This window comes from Macaca mulatta, chromosome 2 (genome assembly GCF_049350105.2).
Source record: "Macaca mulatta isolate MMU2019108-1 chromosome 2, T2T-MMU8v2.0, whole genome shotgun sequence".
Lineage (NCBI taxonomy): Eukaryota > Metazoa > Chordata > Mammalia > Primates > Cercopithecidae > Macaca > Macaca mulatta.
The window spans coordinates 124,097,238-124,122,387 of record NC_133407.1 but is presented as its reverse complement, the minus strand read 5'-3'; the positions used below and the strand labels follow the sequence as shown (position 1 = coordinate 124,122,387).

The following is a 25,150-nucleotide window of genomic DNA, read 5'->3' as shown; positions in this document are numbered from 1 at the left end:
ATAAGTACCTGACAAATAGGGCCTTGTGGGTTTGAGTTAAGGTGGCACCGTGAGGTGCAGGGGGAGGAAAGGGGAAAGGCTGTTTTGTTGTCCAAGTGCAAACTTCTGCTTGAAAATTGCTAACTCTAATCAAGGAAACACTGGTAGGGAGAGTGGAGTATTTTAGAAAGACTTGCCCAGAATGCATCTTGGTGAACATTCAATGAGGAGCAATTTCAATGGCATCCTCTCTGCAACTAAGAATCTGTAGTAATGGAATTTGCTTTCTTTAAGGTGGTATATGAGCTGAGTTTCTTATTTGAATTCTATCCATTGTCTTTTAGACTTCAGCTGTGAGGACATGTCGTTCAGATTTGGCCAACATCTCATCAAGCCCTCTGTGGTGTTTCTCAAAACAGAACTGTCCTTCGCTCTTGTGAATAGGAAACCTGTGGTACCAGGACGTATCCTTTTTTATCTGGAGAGGAAAAATAAAAGTCTTCTGAGCCTAACCAGCCAAATGAATATAAATGTAAGATTGGCCTCCAGTCTGTCCAAAAAGGTAAAGAAAGAATCCATCTCCTTCCCATTTTGAAGACACCAGGTAAGATGTTACACACATTTATTCTGAATCCAGTTGGTGGCACCAGTAATATGCTTGATCAATGTTGCAGAACTTCTGAAGAGAGTTGCTTAGCAACCGTGGCTTTGGAGGTGAATTTTTGCTTGACCTTTTCACTATCATAGCTGAGTAAATAAATAGGTGCTTCTGAAATGAGCCCAGTGAATATCACGGGCACTTGGTTTTCAACTTATCTGTTGTGAATTTTAATAGTAGCTTGGGTGGTGCCTTTGTGATGTGGAAGCAAGATATGTGCGGATTTGAGACTGACACTGTTGCTTTACCTCTTGGAGATCATTCAAGTTGTGCGTTTTATTTAAATTTATATATATAAATATACTTACAATTTTTTTAAAAAAATTAGGACCTGAAATAACATTTTCTCTTGGGAAAACTACCAGCTTATAGATCATCGGCCAGTGTCATTGGTGGGTAGAGTTGTTTTATTTCCCTCTGACCACTGAGTTGCGGTCTTTCCTCCTACAGACTTCAGCAGGAGCTTTATTCTTTTGCGGTGGGAATAACAAGTATTGGTGAAATGCTTGGGGAGTTCTTTTTATGTTGTTGAAAGTATCACCCCTGATTGTGTGCATATGAATTTTGTACTGACTTCAGGATGTTTTTCTCTTTCCTCCTTAACTTAGTTTACTAAGCAGAAGGCAACAGAATAAAATTTAATATTTTCAGATAATAAGTATTTTCCACACTGAGACATGATTTTGCTTTGAAATGAATTTCTTAGAAATTCTGAATGTACAAATATGCCAAGAGGTTTTTCAGAGTAAGCTGCATTTTTTTTTTCAGTGAAAATGTGAAAGTGCTTGAGAACTTCATGAATAATCTTCCTTTCTAGCCATGTAACTATTGTATGCTGAAAAAAAAAAAAATACAAATGAGAAAAGCGTGTACCAAAAGATAATTGTGATTGTATTATAGACTCCCAAATTTCTGGAATCCAAATTCTAGTCAAATAAATTGTATTAATTTAGAAAACCAATAAGCAATAATCTAGTAAATATGTAAGTTTTTCTTAATATTTAAAACTCTTCTTTTAAATGTATAAAATGAGTCTAAATAATATTAGAAAACTGTTTTCTTCTGTTTATTGAAAAAAGTACTGGAATGATTTAGAAAGGCCCTAGAAAACAGAACAATTTTTTAAGTTTAATGCCAATTGTGTATTGAATTCTTTTAAAAGACCTGAATTTCTTGAAGTAACATTTTATTTTGCTGTAAGTTTGTGGTGGGCTTTTTCCTTTGGGGTTTTTAAAAGCAAAATGTCTGTAAATTAAGGTGTTGAAAGAATATGATTTAAATGCCATCTCTCTCTACGTGCCAGCTTTAATTGACTTTTAGAAAAGAAATAAAGGGACCTGGGATGAAAATGTGAATTTAGACAAGATTTGTTTGTCTAAATTCACTCTCTTTCCTATGAAAATGAGAGGTCACAGATGCACTACCTTTTTTTTTTTTTTTTCCTCCTTTTGAGGCAGAGTCTCACTCTGTAGCCCAGGCTAGGTTACAGTGGCGCGATCTTGGCTCAGTACAATCTCTGCCTCCTGGGTTCAAGCGATTCTTGTGCCACAGCCTCCCAAGTAGCTGGTACCACGGGCAGGCGCTACCACCCTGAGTTAATTTTTGTATTTTTAGTAGAGATGGGGTTTCGCCATGTTGGCCACTTTTTAAAATGATTAATAATGGAATGAACTCTTGTTTGTAGTTTTTTTACTCATATCTTAAGAGTGACTTGATTTTTCAGACTTTTTAACAAACTCAGAAAATGTGATGTATAAAACCAGGGCATATGTGAGTCTGAACTCAAGAAAAGTAGAAATGTCTATGTTTAGGAAAATATCTGTAGTGTGAATAGTGCGCAAGTAGTGAATACTAACTAGTTTCTTTCTGGATGGCACTGGTGTTGCCGTTTGGGAAATGAACCCTGTTCAGTTACTATATATTTGAGTAAATACTTGGAGAATATTTTATTAAAATTAACACACTTCAGTTTGTTTGGAAGGTAGCAAGAAGGATCCAACCTTTTCTGATTATAAGAACAATGAGAACTGGAGCATTTTTAAAATCAGTATACTCTGTAAGGCTAATTAACATCTGCACTATTTAAAACAGTCTCAGGCCAGTAGACAATGTATTCAGACAATCCTTCTTATGTGATGATTTTGTAACTTTTTATTTTACTTTACCTTTATAAACTCTGCCATGTTACAACTGGGAGACACATCTTAATAAGGTACTCATTTGCTTGCGGAAAGCTCTAGACTTTTGCCCTGAGATTTGAGAATGGAAGATGTGGATAGCTCTGTCCACTAACATTTCATAAATAAACGGTGAGATGTCTGGAGTGGGCTTTTATCTTCCTCCAGTGATCTATCCTGCCTGCCCTAGTCTAGCCCTTAGGTGTGGTTCATGTAGATTTATGATGTCTCCCTGCCTCTGGGCTTTTCCAATCCAGCCTATAACTTTATCTGAACCACAGCCCTGACCATATCATTCTTCTCTTCCCTTGTGAGTAAACCAATAATGAATGTCTGTTTTTTGAGGATAAAGTCCAAATTCCTTAGAATAGTTTTTAAGGACCTTCATTGTACTGGCTCATTCTCCGCTCTTTCCAGCTGTTTCCTGAATATGTGTTGTACTATCCCTTTACCATACTTTCTCCTGCCTCTCGCCTCAACTGGAGATTCTCCCCATCCTTTTCATTTCAACTGAAGTGCTTTGATAACTGTCCCACCCTCCTAGGGAGAAGAACAAAAACAAAACCAAAAAACCCTTTCCTCTTTGTTTGTGACACTCACTTCCTTATTCACATGTTGATTCATTCAACACTTTATTACTGAGCTCATACTCCGTTCCAGGTACCATGATCAAACACATAGTCCAGTCTGCCTCGTATCTGAAGTATGTGCATCCCTATTTCTGCACCGAGTCTTTCCTTCCTATGGACGGGACCTGCTCTTGCCCGTCTCTTTTTTCTTAGCATCCAAATGTATTATGTTCACTGAATCTAAAGTGAGACAGGAAACATCAGGAGCATATGCATTGTTCCAGTTAACGGAATAGGGAGACAGGGTGTGCTGAAATCCCACCTCTTCCCTATTCCCATGCACGAGGCCAAGTCTTGTCACCACTTTTTTCCAGACGTTTCAGTATCATGTCCAAGCTAGATTTTCCCAGCTTCCCCCTCATCCTTTGTCCATTACAATTCTGTTTACAAGTGTGTGAGTGTAGGGAGTTAAATCTAAAAGCAGTGAATGAATTGATGGCAGATGGGAAAAGATTCTTTGCCATTTCTTTACATGTTAATTTGTGAATGGACCAATCTGTGTTTTAAGGGCAGTATATTGGCATCTTTATGTAAAATGGAACATTTTGTTTTGTATGTTTGATGAATTCTTCTTAAAAATGGCATTCAGGTGCCCTTTGGGGAGTGTGCCATTCATGAGAGACTTGTAAATGTCATCTTTGAACTTGTGGCTCTTATAACATTTTGCTGCCCCCCACTAACACTTATTTCTTATGACTTTGCTCACTGACTTTTTCATAGCTTTCAGAGAAAGAAAAAGAACTGTCAAATCAGGGGCCAAAGATATGCTTTTGAAGCAGGATGGTTTGCTTCATTCTCAGAACAGCCACTTCAGTCCCTCCTTGTTCCCACCTGAAGCAAACACTTCTGTTCCTTGCCAGCACTGTTTAAAGCCTATTGAATAGGCTTTGGCTTCTGTGGTGCAACACTTAGAATAATATGTCAGAATGTCTTTAATCCATTAATTTCTTGTTACTGGAAAATGCTTTTCAGAGTTTCTTGGTGATAGAATCATTTTGAAGAGTACACATTCAGAATTCTGCAGCAAACATTTTATTCATGTGTCTCAGTGCAGCCCAGCTATTGTTCATGGCTTAAATAAATTTGAACCATTATGGTTAATACTTCTCCTTACCCCTCCTCCCTTTGCTTTGTGCTGTGTCTATCTCTCTTCTTGAGTTGAGCATGAAAATGAATTTAAACATCAGTGGTATCCATTTGAAGACTGGGGCTTTTGTTGTAAATAAAATTATTCATTTGTTATGTTCTGTTGTTTTCAGCAGAGAGTGTATTGATCTCTGCATTGCTATTCTGAATGGCGTAAGGAGCTGCAACATGAGAGAGACACAGCAACATTTGTGGATGAATTGAATAGGGTGTGTGATGACAGACAGAAACCTTGCTCACTGATCATACTGTATTCTACAAATCATTCATCAAGAGTTTATTGAATCAGTTATTAAAAAGAGCAGATTTTTCCAACCAAGACCATCACACGCAGAATGTTACCAGGGCCAAACAACATTAGGATGATGCATGGAGGGACAGCCTTACAAAGTATATTTGTGAGAGAATTAGACTAGGTAACTTAAAGAACATTTCTGCTGACACATTAGAAATAAAAAGTTTGCTACAATGCAAACTGTGCTCCAAGATCCAACTTCAAAAGGTAAAAAAGAAAACTCTGACAACCGTCTTTTAATAAAGAATATTATTAATGTTACCAGGGCCAAACAACATTAGGATGTTAATTTTCCCCAAAGAGCAATGTTAAGTTTCCCCAGTTTTCAGACTGTTACCATGTTGAATGCTCCTGAAATAAGTGGAAAAATAATAAAAATAGCTTCATTACTTAACAGTGATTCTTACCAAATAGATGCTATAGATAAAAGCGCCCTTTTAGTCGTTCCATAAAAATCAGAAATATTTGTCATTTCCTCAGTGGGTTGTAATCTTGTGAATTCCTTTAATTGTTCAGGAAGCTGCAGTTATTAGTGATCTTCCATTTCTCTAAAGAGTTTCTTTTTAAACCTTCCTGTACAAGTAAAATGAGCACAAGCACTATTTTTAATATCTTTATTGCTAAAGATAGGTTTTTGCTCTGAAAATTGCCCTAAGCACATGTCTTGTCTTTGCTCTGTGCATGCTTGTTGTATATCAGTCAGCTTAAGCTTTTGGAGGAGAAATGTTCAAAGACAATCTTGCTGTCTGATGTAATGGGGCAAGTTGGTTTTCTTGTGGTCACATTTTTTTCTTGAGTTCATTTGGCAGATTGTTGTGTTCAAAGACATGCATTTAGCATGATTGTGAAGTTGGAGCTTTCTTTTTCCTACTTCTGTGGGAAAGGTTTCCATATGAATGCGCACCTACCCTTGCGTTATTAGAGTACATGGCCACCAGCTAGAAGCAGCTTCTGATAGTATTGGCCAATGGGAACAAAGGAAGTTATTGGATGCTTTCATCATTCGAAGTTGACAAACATCTTTTTTCAATGTCTAAAATCCACCACAGAGAATCCTGCCAACTCTCATTGTAAGAGAAACTTTGTGTGACCATCATCCATCTTGACTTGCCATCTAAAGAATTACGATGCAGAAAACAAATTCATTTTATCTCACATACCAGCTGATCAGTTGGTAGTGAGCTGCCAAGGTTGAGGACTCAGGCTGCACGTGGGGTCAGAAGGCAGTAACTGTCATGGGCACTAGAGGGGAAGGGGAAGCCCTCCTTGCTAGTCTCTTCCTCTCTCAAGTTTATTTTTTGTTCCTGGAGCCGAGACTGACATCTTTATTTTTTATCATACACAGAATGATGGATTGTTGTAACCTGACGCTGAAGGAATTAAGTAGGTACTTTGTATGTGTGCAAGGAAGATTTGAAATTGGATGGAGAAAAATGCATGGACTTTGTGCACTTTGCCCTGGCCCCTTCAAGATGAAGGTGACATACCCATGAAACACTGTTCCTGAGGCATGTACGTGTTGGTCTCTAGACCTCATCTGGACTACTTCCTGCTATCTGCCTTCTCTTCCTTGACTCGTCTGGCTCATTGCTGCCTGCTCTCTGCTGAGGATATGCACGTACAAAGTAGCCTTGTGGTTCACTAGGTCACTGTTGCTTAATGACGGTTTTAACTGTCTTTCCTTGATCTTGACCTGTCTTCCACACTAGGGTTACCCTACTGTGAATGGGATGGGGTGCGTTGGCCTGACCTGATTATGCATTACAGGATAAAAATTCAACGGTCATTTTCATCAAGTACATTTCTCAGAATTGCATAAAGGCTGTAGAGTCACTTTTACAACCAGAAATGCATATCTTTACCATCTGCAGATCTACACAGAATATAAGTCTGTTAATGTAGGTGTGTGTTGGGGGAGAGGGATATTAGGGATGTTCTTTCTCCAATTCTAGCAAATGGTAGAATGATAATTATATGTATCTAGATAACACTTTGAATATTAATCATATTGCTATCATGGGTATCCTGTAATGTGGAAAGCTGTTCAAAATTTCCATTTATTTCCACAGTAACTTTTTCAGGTAGTTTTAAACTGTCACAGTTAACAATTACTGAACTCTGTTCATTATATTCTGGGCATATTTTTGACCTGCTTTCCATGCAAGTCATCAGATTTTAAGGAACACGAAAAGACTGGTCATGGTGTTGCCGGCCTCGCACTTGCTAAGGAATATAATTATAAGTAATGAATGGAATAATAATACATCATTATTTATGAGACGTGTCATGTAATTAACTTAATGCAAAATATATTCTAATTTCCATTTGGAATGAAAATAGGTTTGTTTGAACATCAGTAGGTAGTTACTGATTCTTTTATATTTTCATGCACATATCAAGACTGTTAAAATCTACTGAGTACATATACATGGAGTTTTTACAACAGTCAAGATAGCTTTCTTCTAATAGAGTCTTATGTATATTCCTTATTTTTATTATATATACATAATTTGTATATGTGTTCAACTCTTAGAGTTAGCATAATTTATATTTATTGCAAATTAATGATCTAATTTATTTACTTAGCTACCATTTCCTTTCTCAAACTAATTAACTGAAAAAATAACCATAAATTTGCAAATAGCTTCTGGGCACAAATCCTAAGTTGGACTTATCCTTAAAAACCTCTATAATACCAGATACCTGAAGTGGTTTGCAATCTAAACTATCTTTATGAGACTTCTACTACAGGCTTTAAATATATTTCAGGAGCCTTGGTTTAGCTTATATCTATCTGCAGTTGGGGGTCAGGATATGGGTGGATAAGTCTTAGGCAGTGGAGTTAGTTATGTTTATGTGTAACAATTAGTATGACACATGGTACTGACCAATATTAAAGGTGGTTCCTGAAAGCTCTCTGCTGTGCCAGACATCAACATATTAATTTCTGCATTGTGGGGATGTCTGGAGAGTCCCAGGGGAGGAAGCAAAGAGATGGTGAGCAGCATGCAAGGGTAGTAAGTAATGCTTCTGTATTTCAATATTTTCATAACAGGAATGGACACGCCAGTGCACATGGTCTCTGTAGCAGCCCAGATTTTAGAGGGAGAAAACAGATGGAAGAAGCTCCTTTATATCCCTAAGACCAAGCGTGTTTTTTGTTCTTCAAGACCATTAAGTCAAGCATAGTTGTAGACTTGCTGATGAATTAAAACCAGCAGAACTCTTTATTTGTATCAAATGGTCATCTTCCTCACACTGAACTTAGCCTCCTAACACTGGTTTAAGGGAAAGCTTACTTGTAGCATGGAGGATACTGAGGCAGTGTTCTTTCTTTCCCTTTTGTATATGTGTTTGGGGTAACTGTGGCAGTGGAGAGTATATTTATGCACATATAACTAATATCTTACATTAAAATAATTTAAAATAATTAAAATTGTATTTTATGACTAACAATGCATTATTGGAGTCAATATTTTGTTTCAGACAGGCACAGTAGTGCACACCTATAATCCCAGAGTTTTGGGAGGCTGAAGCAGGAGGATCACTTTGAGGCCAGGAGTTTGAGACCAGCCTAGGCAGCATAGCTAGACCCTTTTCGACAAGAAAAATTTATTGGCTAGGTGTGATGGCATGCATCTGTAGTCCTAACTACTTGGGAGGCTGAGGTAGGAGGATTGCTTTAGCCCAGGAGTTCAAGGTTATAGTAAGCTATGATTTGCACCACTGCACTGTAGCCTGAGCTGCGGAGCAAGAACCTTTCTAAAACAAAAATTGTTCTATCCTCATTGGCCTATGAGTGGTTTAAATGGAAAAGCTGAGGCACAGACCAATGGTGGCTCTAGTTCATGGGAATCTGGGCTTTACCCAGGACTCTTGATTCTCATTCCATTGTTCATTTCACCCTCTCTGGTTGCATTTCACATATGCTGCAAAAATCTATGTGCTGTGGGGTGGGTGTCCTGAGAAGTTCTCTCTAGAGTTAAAACCTTTCCCATTAGCCCCACTTTCTAGTGTTATATTTTCCTAAAGCTTTACTCTGCCGTTTATATTTTTATGGGCATTTTGCTGTTTGTGGTTTTATTATTTTATTGTAAGCTTCATTATCATTTAAGAATAAGACCAACCTTAGTGACTTCTGAAAGTCTAGAAGGTTTAAGCCTTACTCTCCAGTGCCATCTGTATGAGGCCCAACAGTTTAGCTTGGCTAGCAGCGTAATTTGCTCTGAGATAAAATGAGTCCAGGAGGAGCTAAATTCATCTGGCTCTCCAATTTTTCTCTTTCCTGATAGGTTTCGGAATGCCTAAAGTTATCAAGAGTTCTTTTTATCTTTAAGATTAATTTCCAGTTCAAGAGATTTGTGTGCTAATACTTTAAAAAGTTAGCCATGATACCCTTCCATTCGCCAAAGATGATTGCTTTAATAGTTGTTAAATGAGATGTGTCAGGATAAAAATAAATCAACAGGAATTACATTAAAATCTGGAGTGTTTCACATGCAGAGGCCTTGAATACTAGTTAGTAATTTCTATTCTGCTTAGGGAACAAATGACTCTAGAAGCCATCTCTCAGGGAATCCTCTCTGCAGTAATGTAATTGAAGTTCAGGAGTGCAGCAGATGTTGAGTGAAACTTTTCCTATTTCCCTGGAATAAACAGCTAAGGCCTAAGCAGGAAGGCTGACATTTGGGGGCAGATGCTCCCCATATCCACATTACTGAGAGGCAGCAGCAGAACCATTCCTACCTCACCAAACCATACCTCCACGCCCCCAAACTGCAAAGGGAGAGGATTCATGAGGATAAAGATCGACAGATGAAATGAGGAGTGTTGAGATGCTTTCTTCTTCCCTCTTCTGGAGTAATTACTCCCACTGCCTTGAAAGTCACGTCCCTCGGGGGATGCTTTCCACAAAATGACACTGGCATCTTGTTCCCCGGCTTGATGCTACGAAGCTGTAGAACCTGCAAGCTGACGCAGGCACTGTCACGATCTGGGAGTGCAGGGAGGTACAATTGCTTTTGGAGAGCTTCCCATGTGCTCTGTGGAGTTTGGAATTGTACATGAGTGCCCAAGAGTGCTTGCTTCTCATCTTTGCATTCCTGAATGTAGGTTGGGGCAGGGGAGGCTTGTTGGCGAGGCTTGTAGTAGCAGAACAAGAAGTCACTGAAGAGGAGTAGTGTTCCTGGGAAAAAAGATGAAAACAACTTTTCTACACTATCCCGCCTTTTCGGTAGCCCTTTGAAGAAGCCCAGAAGAACCAGCCTCAGCAGGTCCCCTGGTTCCTGTAAATGACCATGAATGTCAGAGTAGAAGGCAGGCACCACTAGGTTGCTCAGGTAGATGCTGGGCCAACTGATGTGCTGGCCTATCCAAGGAGGGGATTGGGTCATGGAACACCGGCAGATCTAAAAGTGAGACATGGCTGTCCTTTTGTAAATGAATCCTCAGAAACAAATGGGGGCAAGACTTTACTACCTTCCCGACAAAAACATGCCTGTTAATTCACCAGTGCAGATTACCGTATTTGCAGAGGCTCCCAGCAGATGGAACTGGAGCTAGACCAGGGACACTTACCTGTCACCTGTTTGTCTTTGTGTGCGTGTGTTTTGTGCATGTGTATGTGTGTTTCATTTTGTGTTTTTGTTTTTGAGACAGAGTCTCACTCTGTCACCCAGGCTGTAGTGCAGTGGCGCAACCTTGGCTCACTGCAGCCTTGAACTCCAGGGTTCAAGTGATCTTCTCACCTCAGCCTCCTGAGAAGCTGGGACTACAGGTGCAGACCACCATGCCCAGCTAATTTTTGCATTTTTTTGTAGAGATGAGGTTTCACCATGTTGCCCAGGCTAATCTCAAACTCCTGAGCTCAAGCCATCCACCTCAGCCTCCCAAAGTGCTGGAATTACAGGCATGTGCCAACGCACCTGGCTGCCTGTCACTTGTTGACAGGCAACCTGTTACCAAAGACCACACTGCCTTTAATGCTAGCATAGCTTAGCCTCACTATGGGAGAAATATTTGTAGAGAGCTCTAAGTAATAAAAGTTGCATCTCAAGTCTGTGCTTGGTAGGATATAAAATTTTGATAGAACCAAGACAAGAATTTTAAAATGGAGAGATTTACAATTATGGAAAGTGACTACATAGTTATACATTCTGCCCGAGATATTGTTAAAGAGCCAGAAAGGGATTCAAGGTAGGGTGGCTGAAAGATGAGAGCAAAGAATATAATGGTAGCACCTCTTTGTCCCACTAAGTTGAGATTCCTCAATTATTGTTTACACAAAGAGATAATATAAATCTTAAAGAAAAAAAGGGGTTGTCAGTCAATACCACATTAGGTAGGATGTGATTGCTTTAATTCTTAGAGTCAGAATCTTGCGTATATTAGACGGTTGATAAATATTTATGGGATAAATTTAATTTTGGTTCAAAACAGGATGGTTAGGTAAAGGAATATTTAATTATTAAATATTTTCTGAAGATCTACTATATGTCAAGTTCTTCTCATCTTTTTCATTTCTGATCTAAATTTGGCATGCTCTTAAGCCAACAAAGTATCAATGTAAGGATTAAATGCTATTGGAACTTTTTTGCATGGCAGCAGCCAGAGTGATCCTATTAAACATGTTGAATCTATGTCACTTCTCCGATTATCCCCACAATGGCTTCCTACCTTCTTCTAACTAAAGCCAAAGTTATCACAGTGATTGACAAGGTTCCTACTTGCATTCCTTCATCCTGCAATCAACCATTGCCCCCTTTGATTTCATCTATTACTATTTTTTCCTGTAGTGGGTTGAATGGGGATCTCTCAAAAGAGATGTCCGTATCTCAATCCTTGGAACCTGTGAATGGTACCTTATTGGGAAAGGGGTCTTTGTGGATGTGTGAGTTAAGTATCTCACCTTGAGGTGGGGAGATGATCCTGGATCAGCCAGGCAAATCCTACATCCAATGACAGTGTCCTTATAAGAGTGAGACAGGGAGACTACATGGAGAAAAGGAGGACACAACTTGATTGTGAAGGCAGAGATTGGAGTGATGTGGCCACAAGTCAAGGAATGCTAACAACCGTCAGAAACTGGAGCAGCAAAGAGGGAGTGTGGCCCTGCTGACACCTGGATGTCACACTGCTGACCTCCGAAACCATGAGAGCATCAATTGCTGCTGTTTTAAGCCACCAATTCATGGTAATTTGTTACAGCAACTACACACAAATTTCAAAGCTCCCCACATTCGCTCTGCTCCAACCACACTAGATTCCTTCTTGTGCATTGAACATTCTAAGCACACTGCTGCCTCCATAGCCCTTGAACCAGCTGCTGTTCCTTCTTCATGGAATGCTAATCCCCAAGATGTACATATGCCATGTTCACTCAACTCCTTCAGACCTCTATTCAGATTGTGCTCAAATGTCACAGAATAGTCTTTCCCATTATCTTAAAAATTGCACCCCCACCACTTAACATTTCTTTGTAGCATTTATACACTAAAGTACTGTATAATTTATTTTTGTGTGTGTGTGTCTCAGGCTGACTAGAATGTGAGCTCTGTGAGGGCAGGGATTATTCTCTGGTTTATTCATGAATGCATCTCATCTGCCTGGGCAGTGCCAGGCTCATAGCAAGTGTTCAGTAAATATTTGTTAAATGAGTATTTGCTAGATGAGTGACCCTGGTTGTCCATGTTGGCTTTTCAGCTCTAAAGCTAAAAGAGGACAATGGTCCTCATTTAACAAGTAGAATAATGTGGTTAAGTTCTCACACCAGGCAGTGCACTGCAATGGTTAAGATAGTGTCAACCTGGATTCTATGTACCTAACACACATGCACACATGCTTGGAGACATAACTAATATTCATCATTCCAAAGTGGCCTGCTTTGAAAGAGAGAGAAGTAACAGGTGGTTTGAGCATGAAAAATACTCAACCCCTCCCATGCCCAGCACAGTTTTCATAGATTTCCATGTGGATTCCAGCCAGGCTGATGAAATCAGTTCTTTCCCTGGCTGAGAGAAATCTAACAGAAGGGTTTGATAACTCATCAGCTGGTGAGCTTTGATTTCCCAAGATTGTATATGCCACTGTCTTGCCTTCCTCAGGAAGTCTAGAGCAACTCTGTAAGCAATTTCTTCAGTTTAGTCAAGTTTTTATGGCCTTACCATCTTGACTTCTCATGCATACAGGTTGCCTTACATAACATGTCCTTTTGTAGATCTCTATTTCTTTCCGATGATACCTTTGCTGAAACCTTCTTCCAATTTATTATTTCTACAATAATAATCAAGGCAATTTCCATTAGACAGTTTGTTTATTCATTTATTTCCTAGAATTGTTTAAAAATGATTTAAGGTGACTATGATAAAGTATAGTAAGATTAAGTGCTTTTAAAAAAAGCAAATTACAAAATTCAAGAAGTAGTAAAAGGAAAGTAAGATGGACCAAAAGTGAGATTAGTGCATCAAATAGATACAAAATAATTATATACTTGCTAGAGATAGTGATATGGTTTGGCTGTGTCCCCATCCAAGTCTCATCTTGAATTGTAGCTCCCATAATTACGTGTTATGGGAGGGAGCCGGTGGGAGATAATTGAATCATGGGGATGGTTTCCCCCATACTGTTCTTGTGGTAAAGAATAAGTCTCATGAGATTTGCCGTTTTTATTAGGGTTTCCCCTTTCACTTGGCTCTCATTTTTCCTTTGCCTGCTGCCATGTAAGATGTGCCTTTTGCCTTCTACCATGATTGTGAGACCTTCCCAGCCATGTGGAACTGTGAGTCTATTAAACCTCTTTTTCTTTATAAATTGCCCAGTCTTGGGTCTGTCTTTAGCAGCATGAAAACAAACTAAAACAGATGGGTTACAAAGTTGGCCCTGAGCTTTCTAGCACCAACCTAAATAAGGAAAGACCATCCATTCTTGAGGTAAAAGTAGGCTGATTGTTCAGAAAAATGCAGAAATCTGCACAACACCAGAGATCAGACAATTTTCTGTGAATTCTTCCTCAAGGAGTTGATGCCAGAATATGTAATTGACAGCATTCTCAAAACATCCTTTCAATGCACATGGAGGCTCTTTCTCAAAAATATGTTCTGAGTCTGGTACTCAACATCTCTACTACTCCTGCCAAATCTTGTCTGAACTGGGTGCAGTGAGCTCTCGGGTTTCCTTGTTTATCATTCCCCCAACTGCAGTCTACCACTATCCATCCTCCAGTCTACCACTATGCAGCTGACATGGATTTTTAAAAATACAGAAACAAGAACAGGTTGTTCCTTTGCATTAAGAACTTATAGTTGTTTCTGGATGGGCATGGTGGCTCACGCCTGTAATCCCAACACTTTGGGAGGCTAAGGCAGGTGATCACTTGAGGTCAGGAGTTTGAAACCAGCCTGGCCCACATGGTGAAACCCTGTATCTACTAAAAATGCAAAACTTAGCCAGGCATGCTGGTGGGCACTTGTAATCCCAGCTTCTCAGGGGGTTGAGACACGAGAATTGCTTGAACCCAGCGGGGTGGAGGTTGCAGTGAGCTCAGATCATGCCCCTGCACTCCAGCCTGGGCAACAGAGTGAGACTCCATTTCAGAAACAAAACAAAACAAAACAAAACAAAAAACACCTTCTGGTTGCTGTTGCTGTTTCTTTCACTTAAAGTAAAATCTGACATCCCTTTGACCTTTACCTGCCACCCTCTGACCTACACAGGGTCCCTGGTTTTCCTCCTACCAATTCCTGTTCCCTTGTCATCACTTACACACAGAGGCCTTCCCTGACCCTACCATAGAACTCAAACCATGGAAACGATGGTTACAAGGCTCTCCCAGTCCTGTTTCTGGCATTGCTGAATGTACATGGGAGAAGAAAGAGCTCTGCTTGCTAATGGCTCTACTGCCTCATTTACTGTCTTTGGGTACAAAACATTTGTACTTGTCAAAACTACAAACGAGCTTTGGACAGGGAATTGGAGAAATGTATTTTAGTCCCATATGGGGAAACTTAAGTCATTTATTCTTTTTTGTTTCATTTGCTCATATGAAAATAAAGGTATTTTCAGCTATGAAGCCAGGTATTTGCCTGCCTCCTGGGCTCTTCTGAGAGAATTAAAACAAGTTGATACGGAAGTCAGAAGAATGAATAAATTTGGCATATTGGAAGCGTGGTATAATAATTATAATTTTTTCATTGTCCAGTATCCTGATGCCCTGATGCCTTAAGGTTGATCAAGGGCATGGATCTGGGAAGGGGCATTTTATAATGGTAGCCCTAAATTTGTAAAACTGAAGCTTAAACGGAATTAAAAAAACATACTGCATTTCCATGTGAGCATCACATAGCAACTGGAAAAACCCAGACTCAATTTTAAATTACTCATTTAAAAATGGCATTAAAATAACACCCTGGATTTAAAATAAACCAAAAAATTTATAGGCATTTGATATAAGCCTTTTTCCTTTATTTCTCTTCTATGAGGCATGGTATTAAAAATCAAACTCAACCAAGTAAACACACCTCTATTATTTCTACTGTTTTTGGTACTTGGGAAGAGGTAGGTGTGTGAAAAATGCTGGTGTTCATTCATGGGTTAGAGTTGCTTTGCCGTAGTGGTTTTAAATTAAACCCTCAGGGGGTTTAGATGAGTCTAGATGCTCAACTCCCATTAACCATAATGGGAGTTACTGTACGTGTCTCACTCCTCGACAAACAACATTGAAAAATGACCCTCTAACACCAGGTTAGAGTCCTTCTCTTTGAACTAATTTTAATGGATTTTTTTTTTAAGTGAGGCATCTCTGCAATCCTAGGGGCAATGAGACTACCAACAATTCAGCAATAAGCAGTAGACCTTCATTTTGGAGTGTCCAGCCTGTACATGCTGGGAAGATTTGGACTAGGACTGACACACTCTCTAGACTAGATGTTTCTCTTTCATTTAGTTTTAAATCGCACTACTGTTCCTTTTTTTAAATCTCTTTCATCTGCAGCTCAGCCTCCTGATCTAATCCGTACACAGGAGGTACTCAGCATTAACGTAGTTCTGATACTACTGAAATGTTATGGAGAAAAGGAATTACAGTTGATCCTTGGAGAGCACAGGTTTGAAATGCGTGGGTCCACTTACATGGATTTTTTTCAATAAATACATTAGAAAACATTATTGGACATTTATGACAATTTGAAAAAACTCAAACCATATAGCTAGAAATATCAAAAAAAAATAAAGGTATGTCATGACTATATGTAAATACTAGTCTGTTTTATCATTTAGTAGCATAAAATAAACACAAGCAAGCTTAAAATTTATTGAAACGTAGGCACACAAACCAGTCTGGACATGGTGCCACTTGCAGTTGAGAGGAATATAAACAAATATAAAGATGCAGTATGAAATCATAAGTGAATGAAATTAACTGTAGTACGTACTGTACTAAAAGAAATTTGTAGCCACTTTGTATTGCTGTTGTGGTGAGCTCAAGTGTTGGGAGTATCTGCTTAAAACTCCTCACGACACTAATCATCTCCGAGTGAACTGATGATCACTCCAGTAAATTGTGTTTCACAGTAAAAAGTGATCTCTCATGGTTCTCATTTATTTTTCTTTGTGTGTGATGCATACCATAAACCTGGAATAATACCATGGGAGTTATATGAAGGGTCACCAGTGATGCTGGACGTGCTCCCAAGAAGCAAAGAAAAGTCATGATATTACAAGAAAAGGTTAAATTGCTTGATGTGTACCCACAGTTTTAGACAGATGATTCATCTTGTAAATAGATGATGTCAAGTTATGGTATCTATATATAGTATAATACTGTAAATGTATTTTCTCTTCCTTATGGTTTTCTTAGTATTTTCTCTAGCTTACTTTAAGAATACAACACATAATACATAAACAAAATATTTGTTAGTTAAGTATTTATTGGTAAGGCTTCCAGTCAACAATACTCTACTAGTAGTTAAGTTTTGGGAAATAAAGTTATATGTAAATTTTCAGCTATGCAGATGGGGTGTGGTACAGGATCACTTGCCCCTTAATTGTTCAAGGGCCAACTGTAAATATATTCAAACTATTTGGTATTTTTAATATAATACCATAATATCAATAGCAGTCTACTAATAACCAGCGGATGAATTGCTTGACTAAATAAATGTTTTGTTTAAATTATATCTATGAAGCTGCAATCTAGTTTATATCAAGTGTAACCCATTTTTAAACCTTTCATTTATTTTTTCTAATCATAAGAATATCTGCCCACTGTGTAAAATAAAAACCATATATAATTTTATTATCCAGAAATAACCTTTGCCAAAACTGCAGTTTATTCCTTTCTACTTTTTTCTTTGTTCTTACATATTTCTCTAGAAAAGAGAAACACTTTATAACATGATTTTAACCTACTTCATTGTTGACATTTTTCTGACATTTTAATATGTATATAAAAGAATTTTTTTTTCTTTGAGACAGTCTCACTCCATTGCCCAGGCAAGCGTGCAGTGGTGCCATCTCGGTGCTCACTGCAACCGCCATCTCCTGGGTTCAAGTGATTCTCCCGCCTCAGCCTCTTGAGTAGCTGGGATTACAGGCCACCATGCCCGACTAGTTTTTGTATTTTTATTAGAGACAAAGTTTCCCCATGTTGGCCAGGTTGGTCTCAGACTCCTGGCCTCAAGCAATCTGCCTGCCTCTGCCTCCCAAAGTGCTCGGATTACAGGCATGAGCCACCGCACCTAGCCTATGTGTAAATGAAATTTTTAACGATGGTATAATATTGTGCCACATGGACCTACTATAATTTATTAGTTATTACTGACTTTTCGACGTATGTGTAACAAATATTTTGGTACAGGATCTTTGGTAATGTTTCTGCTAAATTTCTTCAACTGGAGTCATTTACTTGCTATAATGTTACGTGGTGTTTAAATTGACGAATATTCCCAAAGTTATTGTTTACTAGCACTGCATGAGTGTACACATCTCATAAACTTCAAGAATTAGGTTTTTTGTTTTGGCCTATCCTTTGCCAAGTTGATAGGTTTTACATATCTCATTGTTTACATTTTATTATCTAATTGCTAGTAGAGTTAACTTTTAAACATATGTATACATTACCGTTATCAATAAGTTACCTATGAAGGTGCTTTGCTTCTTTTTCTATTGAGATATTTTTTAAAGCCCAATGCATTAGAGATCTTTTAGGAATTAACCCTCTACCTATCATATTTGTTGCAAATATTGTTCCTTTTTTGGTCCCTGCCCCTTCAGTTTCTTTAAGATGTTATTAACATGTAGAAATGTTATCATGGTTATGTCAACTTGGTCATTTATGAGTTTTTTCTGTTCTTGTATGCAAAATCTATTCTGAGAGTAAATATTTATGTATAAATCACAAGAAAATTCTTGTGATTTTTTGAATGAGTTTTCTTTTTTCTCATTTTTCTTTTGCTAGTCTACTATCACCAACAAGTTCATGGAACTTCATAGGCATGCTTTAAAAATTCACTGTATTTTCCTGGCCACCCTTGAGGAAGGTAAAGAATACTATTCCCAAGTTTATAAATGGAGAGACCAGGACTGTCATGATGAACCGGGCAGTATGGTTCTAGAAGCACAGCAGTGTTTTCACATTCTAACTAACTTCTTTACAGAACTCCTAAGTTGGTCTTTATACTATTAATTGCTAGTTTCACATGTTTCCTGCATAGGGGTAATATTGAAAAGACAGATCTTGGGGATTGTGGCATGACTATAATGTGTCTTCTGAGTCATAAAATGTACTATATTCAACATGATGTTACGCTGCTGTTTTACATTCTAGATTATGTTTAATATAATTCTCATATAAATGCTTTCTGCAATATTGTAATTTCTTAAAAATGATAAGCCATATATGGCAATTCCCAGTTAACCAGGTCATTGGACTGAAGACCATCCTTTGGCCCTTGATGAAGAGCAAAAAAGCCATAGTAATATCAGTGGGTCACCTGCCTGTGGTTCTAGGGAGGTGGGTGTAGAGAGACACAGGAAGTAGCTACTAGTATCCTATGATTCTGATGCTATCTAGAAGACAACTGATATTTAATGGAGGGAATAAAACGTCTAAGAATATGTGAAAGGTATAGTAGGATGTAATGGAAGGATTTTACATGTATTGCATCACATATAGAAATAATATAAATCAGAAAGATATCTACAACAAGTTCTGTGTTCTCAAATCACCTCCTGAATGACATTTATCAGTTTTTAAAACTGAAATAGATAAAAATTTGCACAAATAAAAATATATTTAACTTAACCCTAAAATGACATTAACTCTTGAGCCTTTATAACTATTCACCCACTTTTTGTCATTAAGAAATACCTTGGAATTTGTCAGCTTAACAACTTCTCGACATGTTTTTATAGCCAAAATGCAACAGAAATTACATTAAAGAATTTTCCCTGTCTGATGTGACTTTGAACATGAAAGGGTTTTGAAAGAATGCTGCTATCCATCCTCAGAGGAGTAGAGATCCAAATGATTATATTTTCTTAGCTCCCAGGAAGTTGAAGTATGTATCTCAATTGATTTCTCAATTTACTGAAGCCTCAGTTATAACTATCCTTATTATAACATGGGTGTAATTGATCATTTTTGCTCAAGTGATGCCTGTCATTATCTCAGTTGTGAGAACGTACAATTCAGTATAGAGATGTTACTCTGTGGCAGAGATGCTTCTTGCAAAGCCAGGTCATCATTTTATTTATTTATCTAACATATAACATTTATGCTACGAGATTATTCTAGGCATTTGACAAATATTCATTTAACACTCATGAGCAACCCTATCAGGTGGGTACTCTTGGTATCTCCATTTTATAGATGAGAGAATGAGATAGTCTGAGCTAAATGGATCTAGACCAAACAGCTATTAAGTGGTAGAGCCAGGTTTCAAATCTAGGTGGTCTAACTCTAGAGTTCTTTCTCTAGACCAGTGGTTCTGGAGGCCTTGAAGGTCCCCAAGACCTTTGCAGAATTTGTGAAGTAGTTCCTTTTCCAACTATATATCTATATGAGGCCAGCTTCTTCCTATGCTTTAGCAAAAAGACATCTCATGATAGATTGCACACAGAAGCAGAAATAAAGATGCAATTATCTTCTATCAAGCCATTCATTAGAGATTTGTCACTCTTCACCCTATTTTTTTTTGTTTTAGAAAATATTATTAAAATATTATATTAACATGTGGGTTTATTATTTTAAGTAAATGAATATTTTAGAATTTTCTCAGTTCTAATTTGGAATTAAATAGCAGTAAATATAGTCATGTAAATTCAAGCTCTTTGCTGAAGTCAATTTTTCAACAGTGTAAAGAGTTACAGTTTGTGTACCTCTTTTGTGGTACACAAACCATAGAGGTGAGGTCCTCTGAACCCACAGCATGTTTATGCACTCCTTTGTCTCAGCTCCAGATTACCCTGCCTTCCCCACTATTTCAACTTTAGTGTTCATCTAAAAATGTGTGCCTTATTTCCTGAAAGCAAAGGTGATTTTCGCATACCCAGAGGCAGTATCTGTGGGTTGAGGAATATAAGCTTAGCAGCTCAGGGTCTGGATGTGAATCCAAGGTCAACTGTCTTACAAGAGCAAGCCCTGGGAATTACTTAACCTAGGTTTCCTTCAGTACCTTATGCTTCAAATGGGTGGTAATAGTATTTACCCAGTGGGATTGTTATGAGGATCATGTGCGTTAATATATGCAAAATGCTTAAACTGTCTCTCGTGCATATGAAGCATTCAAATATAAGCTCCGTTACTGTTGTTTCTATTGTTATGAGGATTGTAGAAGAGTCTAATGTGATTTTTGTGTTCTACAAGTTTTCTTAAAGTTTCTCTTCTCATTTCTGTGAACATTTTTTTTTAAAAATTAAATCCCAACTTTCCCTTTGTAGATTGTTTTCCAAAGCAGAGCCAGGTCTATGACAGTAGCCTCGATCTTTATTGTGTGGTTAGTTCTCTTTGGGGTGAGGTTGCTCTTGAAATGCATTTATCTTCTTGTAAGCCCATAAATACTGATGTTAATGGTGTCATTCCTCCTCCCTGGATGAATCCCCTCAACTGCTTGCAATTCACATCCCGTAAATGTACAGATTTTCCTTCCTCCTCCTCTCACCACATCAAGTGGTGCTATTTGTGTTCTGTGCCAGGGACAGGGGCAGGATCTCCTGCCTTGCACCGAGCTCTGCAGCCTTCCTGCCAGCTGCAGTGCACAACACCTCCCACTCTCAGGCCCACAGTTGGTTTTTTTCCCAGCTTCCACTCACACTAGGATGGAATATTACCCTCTTATAATGGCTTATTTATCTAGCAGCTCCCCATCGGCTCCAGGTCCGAGGCTTTCCTCCAGGTACCACTCTGCTCCTGCCTGTTCATTTGTGGTGCCCACTGTCTTGTCTGCCTTGCCTCACCTTGTCGGTGGTAGGTCACTGTCCCTCCAGGGAACGCGGTAACCAGCTGCCTTTTATCTAGTGAGGCGGCCTCTGCTCACATGCTCTTGTGACAGATTACAGCCTGGCTTCCCACCAGGGACTCCTCTGAGTGAGACACCAAAGGCTGTTGTCAGTGTGGCTGTTGGCGGGAGAGTCCTCAGTGTCCAAAGATACCCTTAGCATTTTCATGTGTTTGTAGGAATGCTTTCATGTGACTTCTGTTTCTCCTGATGGATCTGGAAAGATTTCTCTCCTCTCAGAGACTTCTAGGTTGTCTTACCAATATTGAAGGCAAAATGGCTTATGATAAACATTGGAGGATTTTTGTCATTGTTGTTCTACCACTTATAACTCTCATTTTTATGATTTTTTAAAACTTTATTTTAAGTGCCGGGATACATGTGCAGCATGTGCAGGTTTGTTGCATTGGTCAACATGTGCCATGGCGGTTTGCAGCATCTACCAACCCATCACCTGAGTGTTAAGCCCCACATGCATTAGCTGTTTATCCTGATGATCCTTGTCCCCACCTCCTCGACAGGCCCCAGTGAAACAGGGGAGCTCCCTTGACCACTTCGCAGGAGGGAACTGAAACTGCTCGTTTCACTCAGCCCACCACTGGCCGCTCCTCACAGGAGGGAGCGTGCAAGGAAACGAGTGTGGGAACCGGAGTGAAGGAACACTGGAACTGCTGGCTCCTTCTCTCCGGCGGGAGCAGGCCCTGTGCAGGCCCCATGGCAGTGTCCAAGTGTGTTACAATGCTCTTTTAGCCTTTCCATCCACAGACAGCTTAAGTGTTAGCCAGCTCAGTGAAGAGTCAGTGTGACAGCCTTTTTGGGTTTCCACACCCAGTGCATCCTGAATTCTTGTCTGGCGTCCAGGAAGAATCAGGTCACACAGACAGATTGAAGGGTAGTGTGTGCAGAGGATTTTATTGGGTGATGAAAGTGGATCTCGCAGGATGGGGAGCTGGAAAGGGAATGGAGTGGGAAGATAATCTTCCCCTGGAGTTCGGCCATCCCTGGCCAAGCTTCTCCCCAACCTAGTCTCCAGTGTCCAGCTGCCTCTTGTCCTCTCAACGTTCAGACACTTCTCTTCTCTCCTCTCCTTCTCTGCTCTGCCACTCTACTGCTCTTCTGCTCATGGAATCTGGGGTTTGGGGTTCTTATGGGCACAGGATAGAGGGCAGGGCAGATCAGAGTGGTCTTGGGAAAGGCAACATTTGGGCACAAAAACAAGCATGCCTATTCTCATTTAAGGCCACAGGTCCAGGCTTGAGAGTAGAGACCTCACCAGGGACCCTGCCCTCCTGCCTCCTATCTGTATCACCAGTGTGTGGTGTTCCCCGTGTCCATGTGTTCTCATTGTTCAGCTCCCTCTTATAAGTGAGAACATGTGATATTTGGTTTTCTGTTCCTGTGTGCATTTGCTGAGGATAATGACATGGACAAAGCTGGACGTTTGGAGGATTTTAAACTCCAAAGGGAATCTTATCTTGGGTAGTCTTAACTGAAAAATATATGCCTTTTTATGTAGGGGAAAATTATTTTATTATTAAATGTTTTGAACTTTGCTTATTTGGACAACTCTTTCTGCCAATAAAGTTAGAAGTTGACTTACAAAAATAGAGTACAACACATTTATTTTTACTATAAGTGAGAAATTGAGGCCGAAGGAAAATACCTGGGAAATTCCATAGGTGGTATGTGAATATAATATTCAAATAAAAGTGAATAGAATTTAAAAATTTCAAGCTCAGTAAAGTTGAAAGAACAGTTCAGTGATCACCTGTTTATCTCTCACTGAGATTCATTAACTTTGACATCTTGATATATCCGTACTGTGTCTCTATAGATACTTCCTTTATGCCAAACTGTCTAACAAACAGTAGTCTGCTGCAGATGTTAGGACACTTTACTCCTGAATAATTCAGCATGCATTTTCCAAGAATAAGGAAACATTCCCACACAACTAACCTCACTTACTGCACCCAGGAAAATTCACATTAGTTCAGTAATACCTTATTTTCCATATTCAAAGTTTCTCAATTGGCTTTTTTTCCTTCATGACACAGATCCAGTCAAGGTTCATAAATTGCATTTGGTTATTCATAAATTAATTACATTTGGTTATTAAATATTTTAAAATATGTAGCAATTGTCTAACTCCCTTGGATATTCATGGCATTAAATTATTTGAAGATTCCAAGTCAGATGTCCCATGCAACAGCCCACTATCTCGATCCATCTCATTGTTTTCTCCTGATTCGATTCATTTAAACCATTTTTGGCAAAGACACCAAATAGGTTATGTTGTCCCCTTGCCTTTGCATCAGTACATCCTGTCAGGCTATTGGAATCAGTATTGACCATGCCAAGTTTCACCATTTGGTTAGCTGACGACTGCCAGATTGCTCCACTGTAAAAGACACACTTTTTTTCTTTTTAATTATCTAGTAGGGTGATATTGCAGTTCACCACCCATCTGAAATTCAAAGACAAAGCTGAATTTATTGTAAAGGAGAACTATGCTGGTCAAGTACAGTTTGAGTAGATCAAAGTGAAAAGTATGGAGTTAAGTAGATTTTCAGAAGTAAGTGAGCTGACATATGTAGAAACATGTCGATTCAGGTGAGGAGGAGGGCAGATTGCTTAATTGACACTTAGAAATGTGTGAGTCTGTTGCTGATTGGCTGACTTTTAGCAATAAAGGGCTGTTACTGATTGGTTGACTAGAAAGTGCCAGTTAAATAGACTTTAATCTGATTCAGGATGCTGCTTGTTACCGTGGCTATATCAGTCAGTCTTTTCCCAGGTTTGTGGCGACTTGAATTAATAGAAATGTCTTGTTCCACAATAAGATTTCCTCTAATTGTTTGTTTTAGCATTTATTGATGATTCTTGCTTAAGTCATGTATAATATAGGATATATAAGATATTGGCTTTCTGTTTTTGTCATTCTTTCAACATGTATTTACAGACATTGTTCTGTAAGGAAGAATTTTACCTCTCCTCAATTTTTTTAGCCCCTTTTTGTCTGTTGCTGTTTCTCTCTCATCTAGTCAACTGAGATTACTTGTAATTCAAGGTGTTAGAATCCATTTCTTATATCATTTTGATTAAATTTGCCCAATTTGACAGCAGAGGTCCCATTATTCAGATGTCTCTCTCCTTCAGAGATAACCCTATTTGTCTATAAGCTGTCCTCATTTCCTGGCATAACATACTTTCCCTGCTTCAGACCTGGAATTAGCTATTTGGTTCATTTTAATAGAAGGTAATTAGAAACCAAGATCTGGGCATTAAGTGTGCTCATTGCTACTCAGGTGACATTGTTTTTAGGCACTTCTTGTAGAAAGGACTGGAAAATATGTATGCATGTATACATATATTTTAAATCGTGGATTGATAATACCTCCATTAAAATCCAGCACTATGGGGGTGCTTCCTCTCATCTCATTTTATATTTATTTTTCTCTTTATTCTATGATCCTATAGTATCCTCAAAATAATTTCAGAATTTTAACATCAAAATTTCCAAATTTTTGATTAAAGATAAATGGTCTGAGTTGAAAGTGTCTTTAGAGATACCTTAGATTTTTCTCTAGTTATAGCTTGATTGTCTTAAAAGACATAAAGCAATGTTTGTCCATGTAGAAGGAGACATTCTGAAGGGTGTTGACCCTTTCTGTATAGCTCAATACTGATGGAATTGGCATAATGGTGGTAATTATAGTTAACATTTATTGAAGGATTAGTATATCTGCAGCACCATTCTCAGTACTATACATATTTTC

At 38.7% G+C, this 25,150-nt stretch overlaps 1 protein-coding gene across 20 annotated transcripts in view; it reads left to right on the top strand.

Annotated features, from left to right (window-relative positions):
* FHIT (fragile histidine triad diadenosine triphosphatase) overlaps positions 1-25,150 on the top strand; it is a 1,490,910-nt gene that overhangs the window by 693,670 nt on the left and 772,090 nt on the right. For all 20 annotated transcript variants that reach the window (XM_015130517.3, XM_077990313.1, XM_077990314.1 and 17 more), the window contains 1 exon segment: positions 324-443. In XM_015130517.3, the coding sequence (XP_014986003.1) occupies positions 341-443 (103 nt within the window). In that variant the 5' untranslated portion in view covers positions 324-340.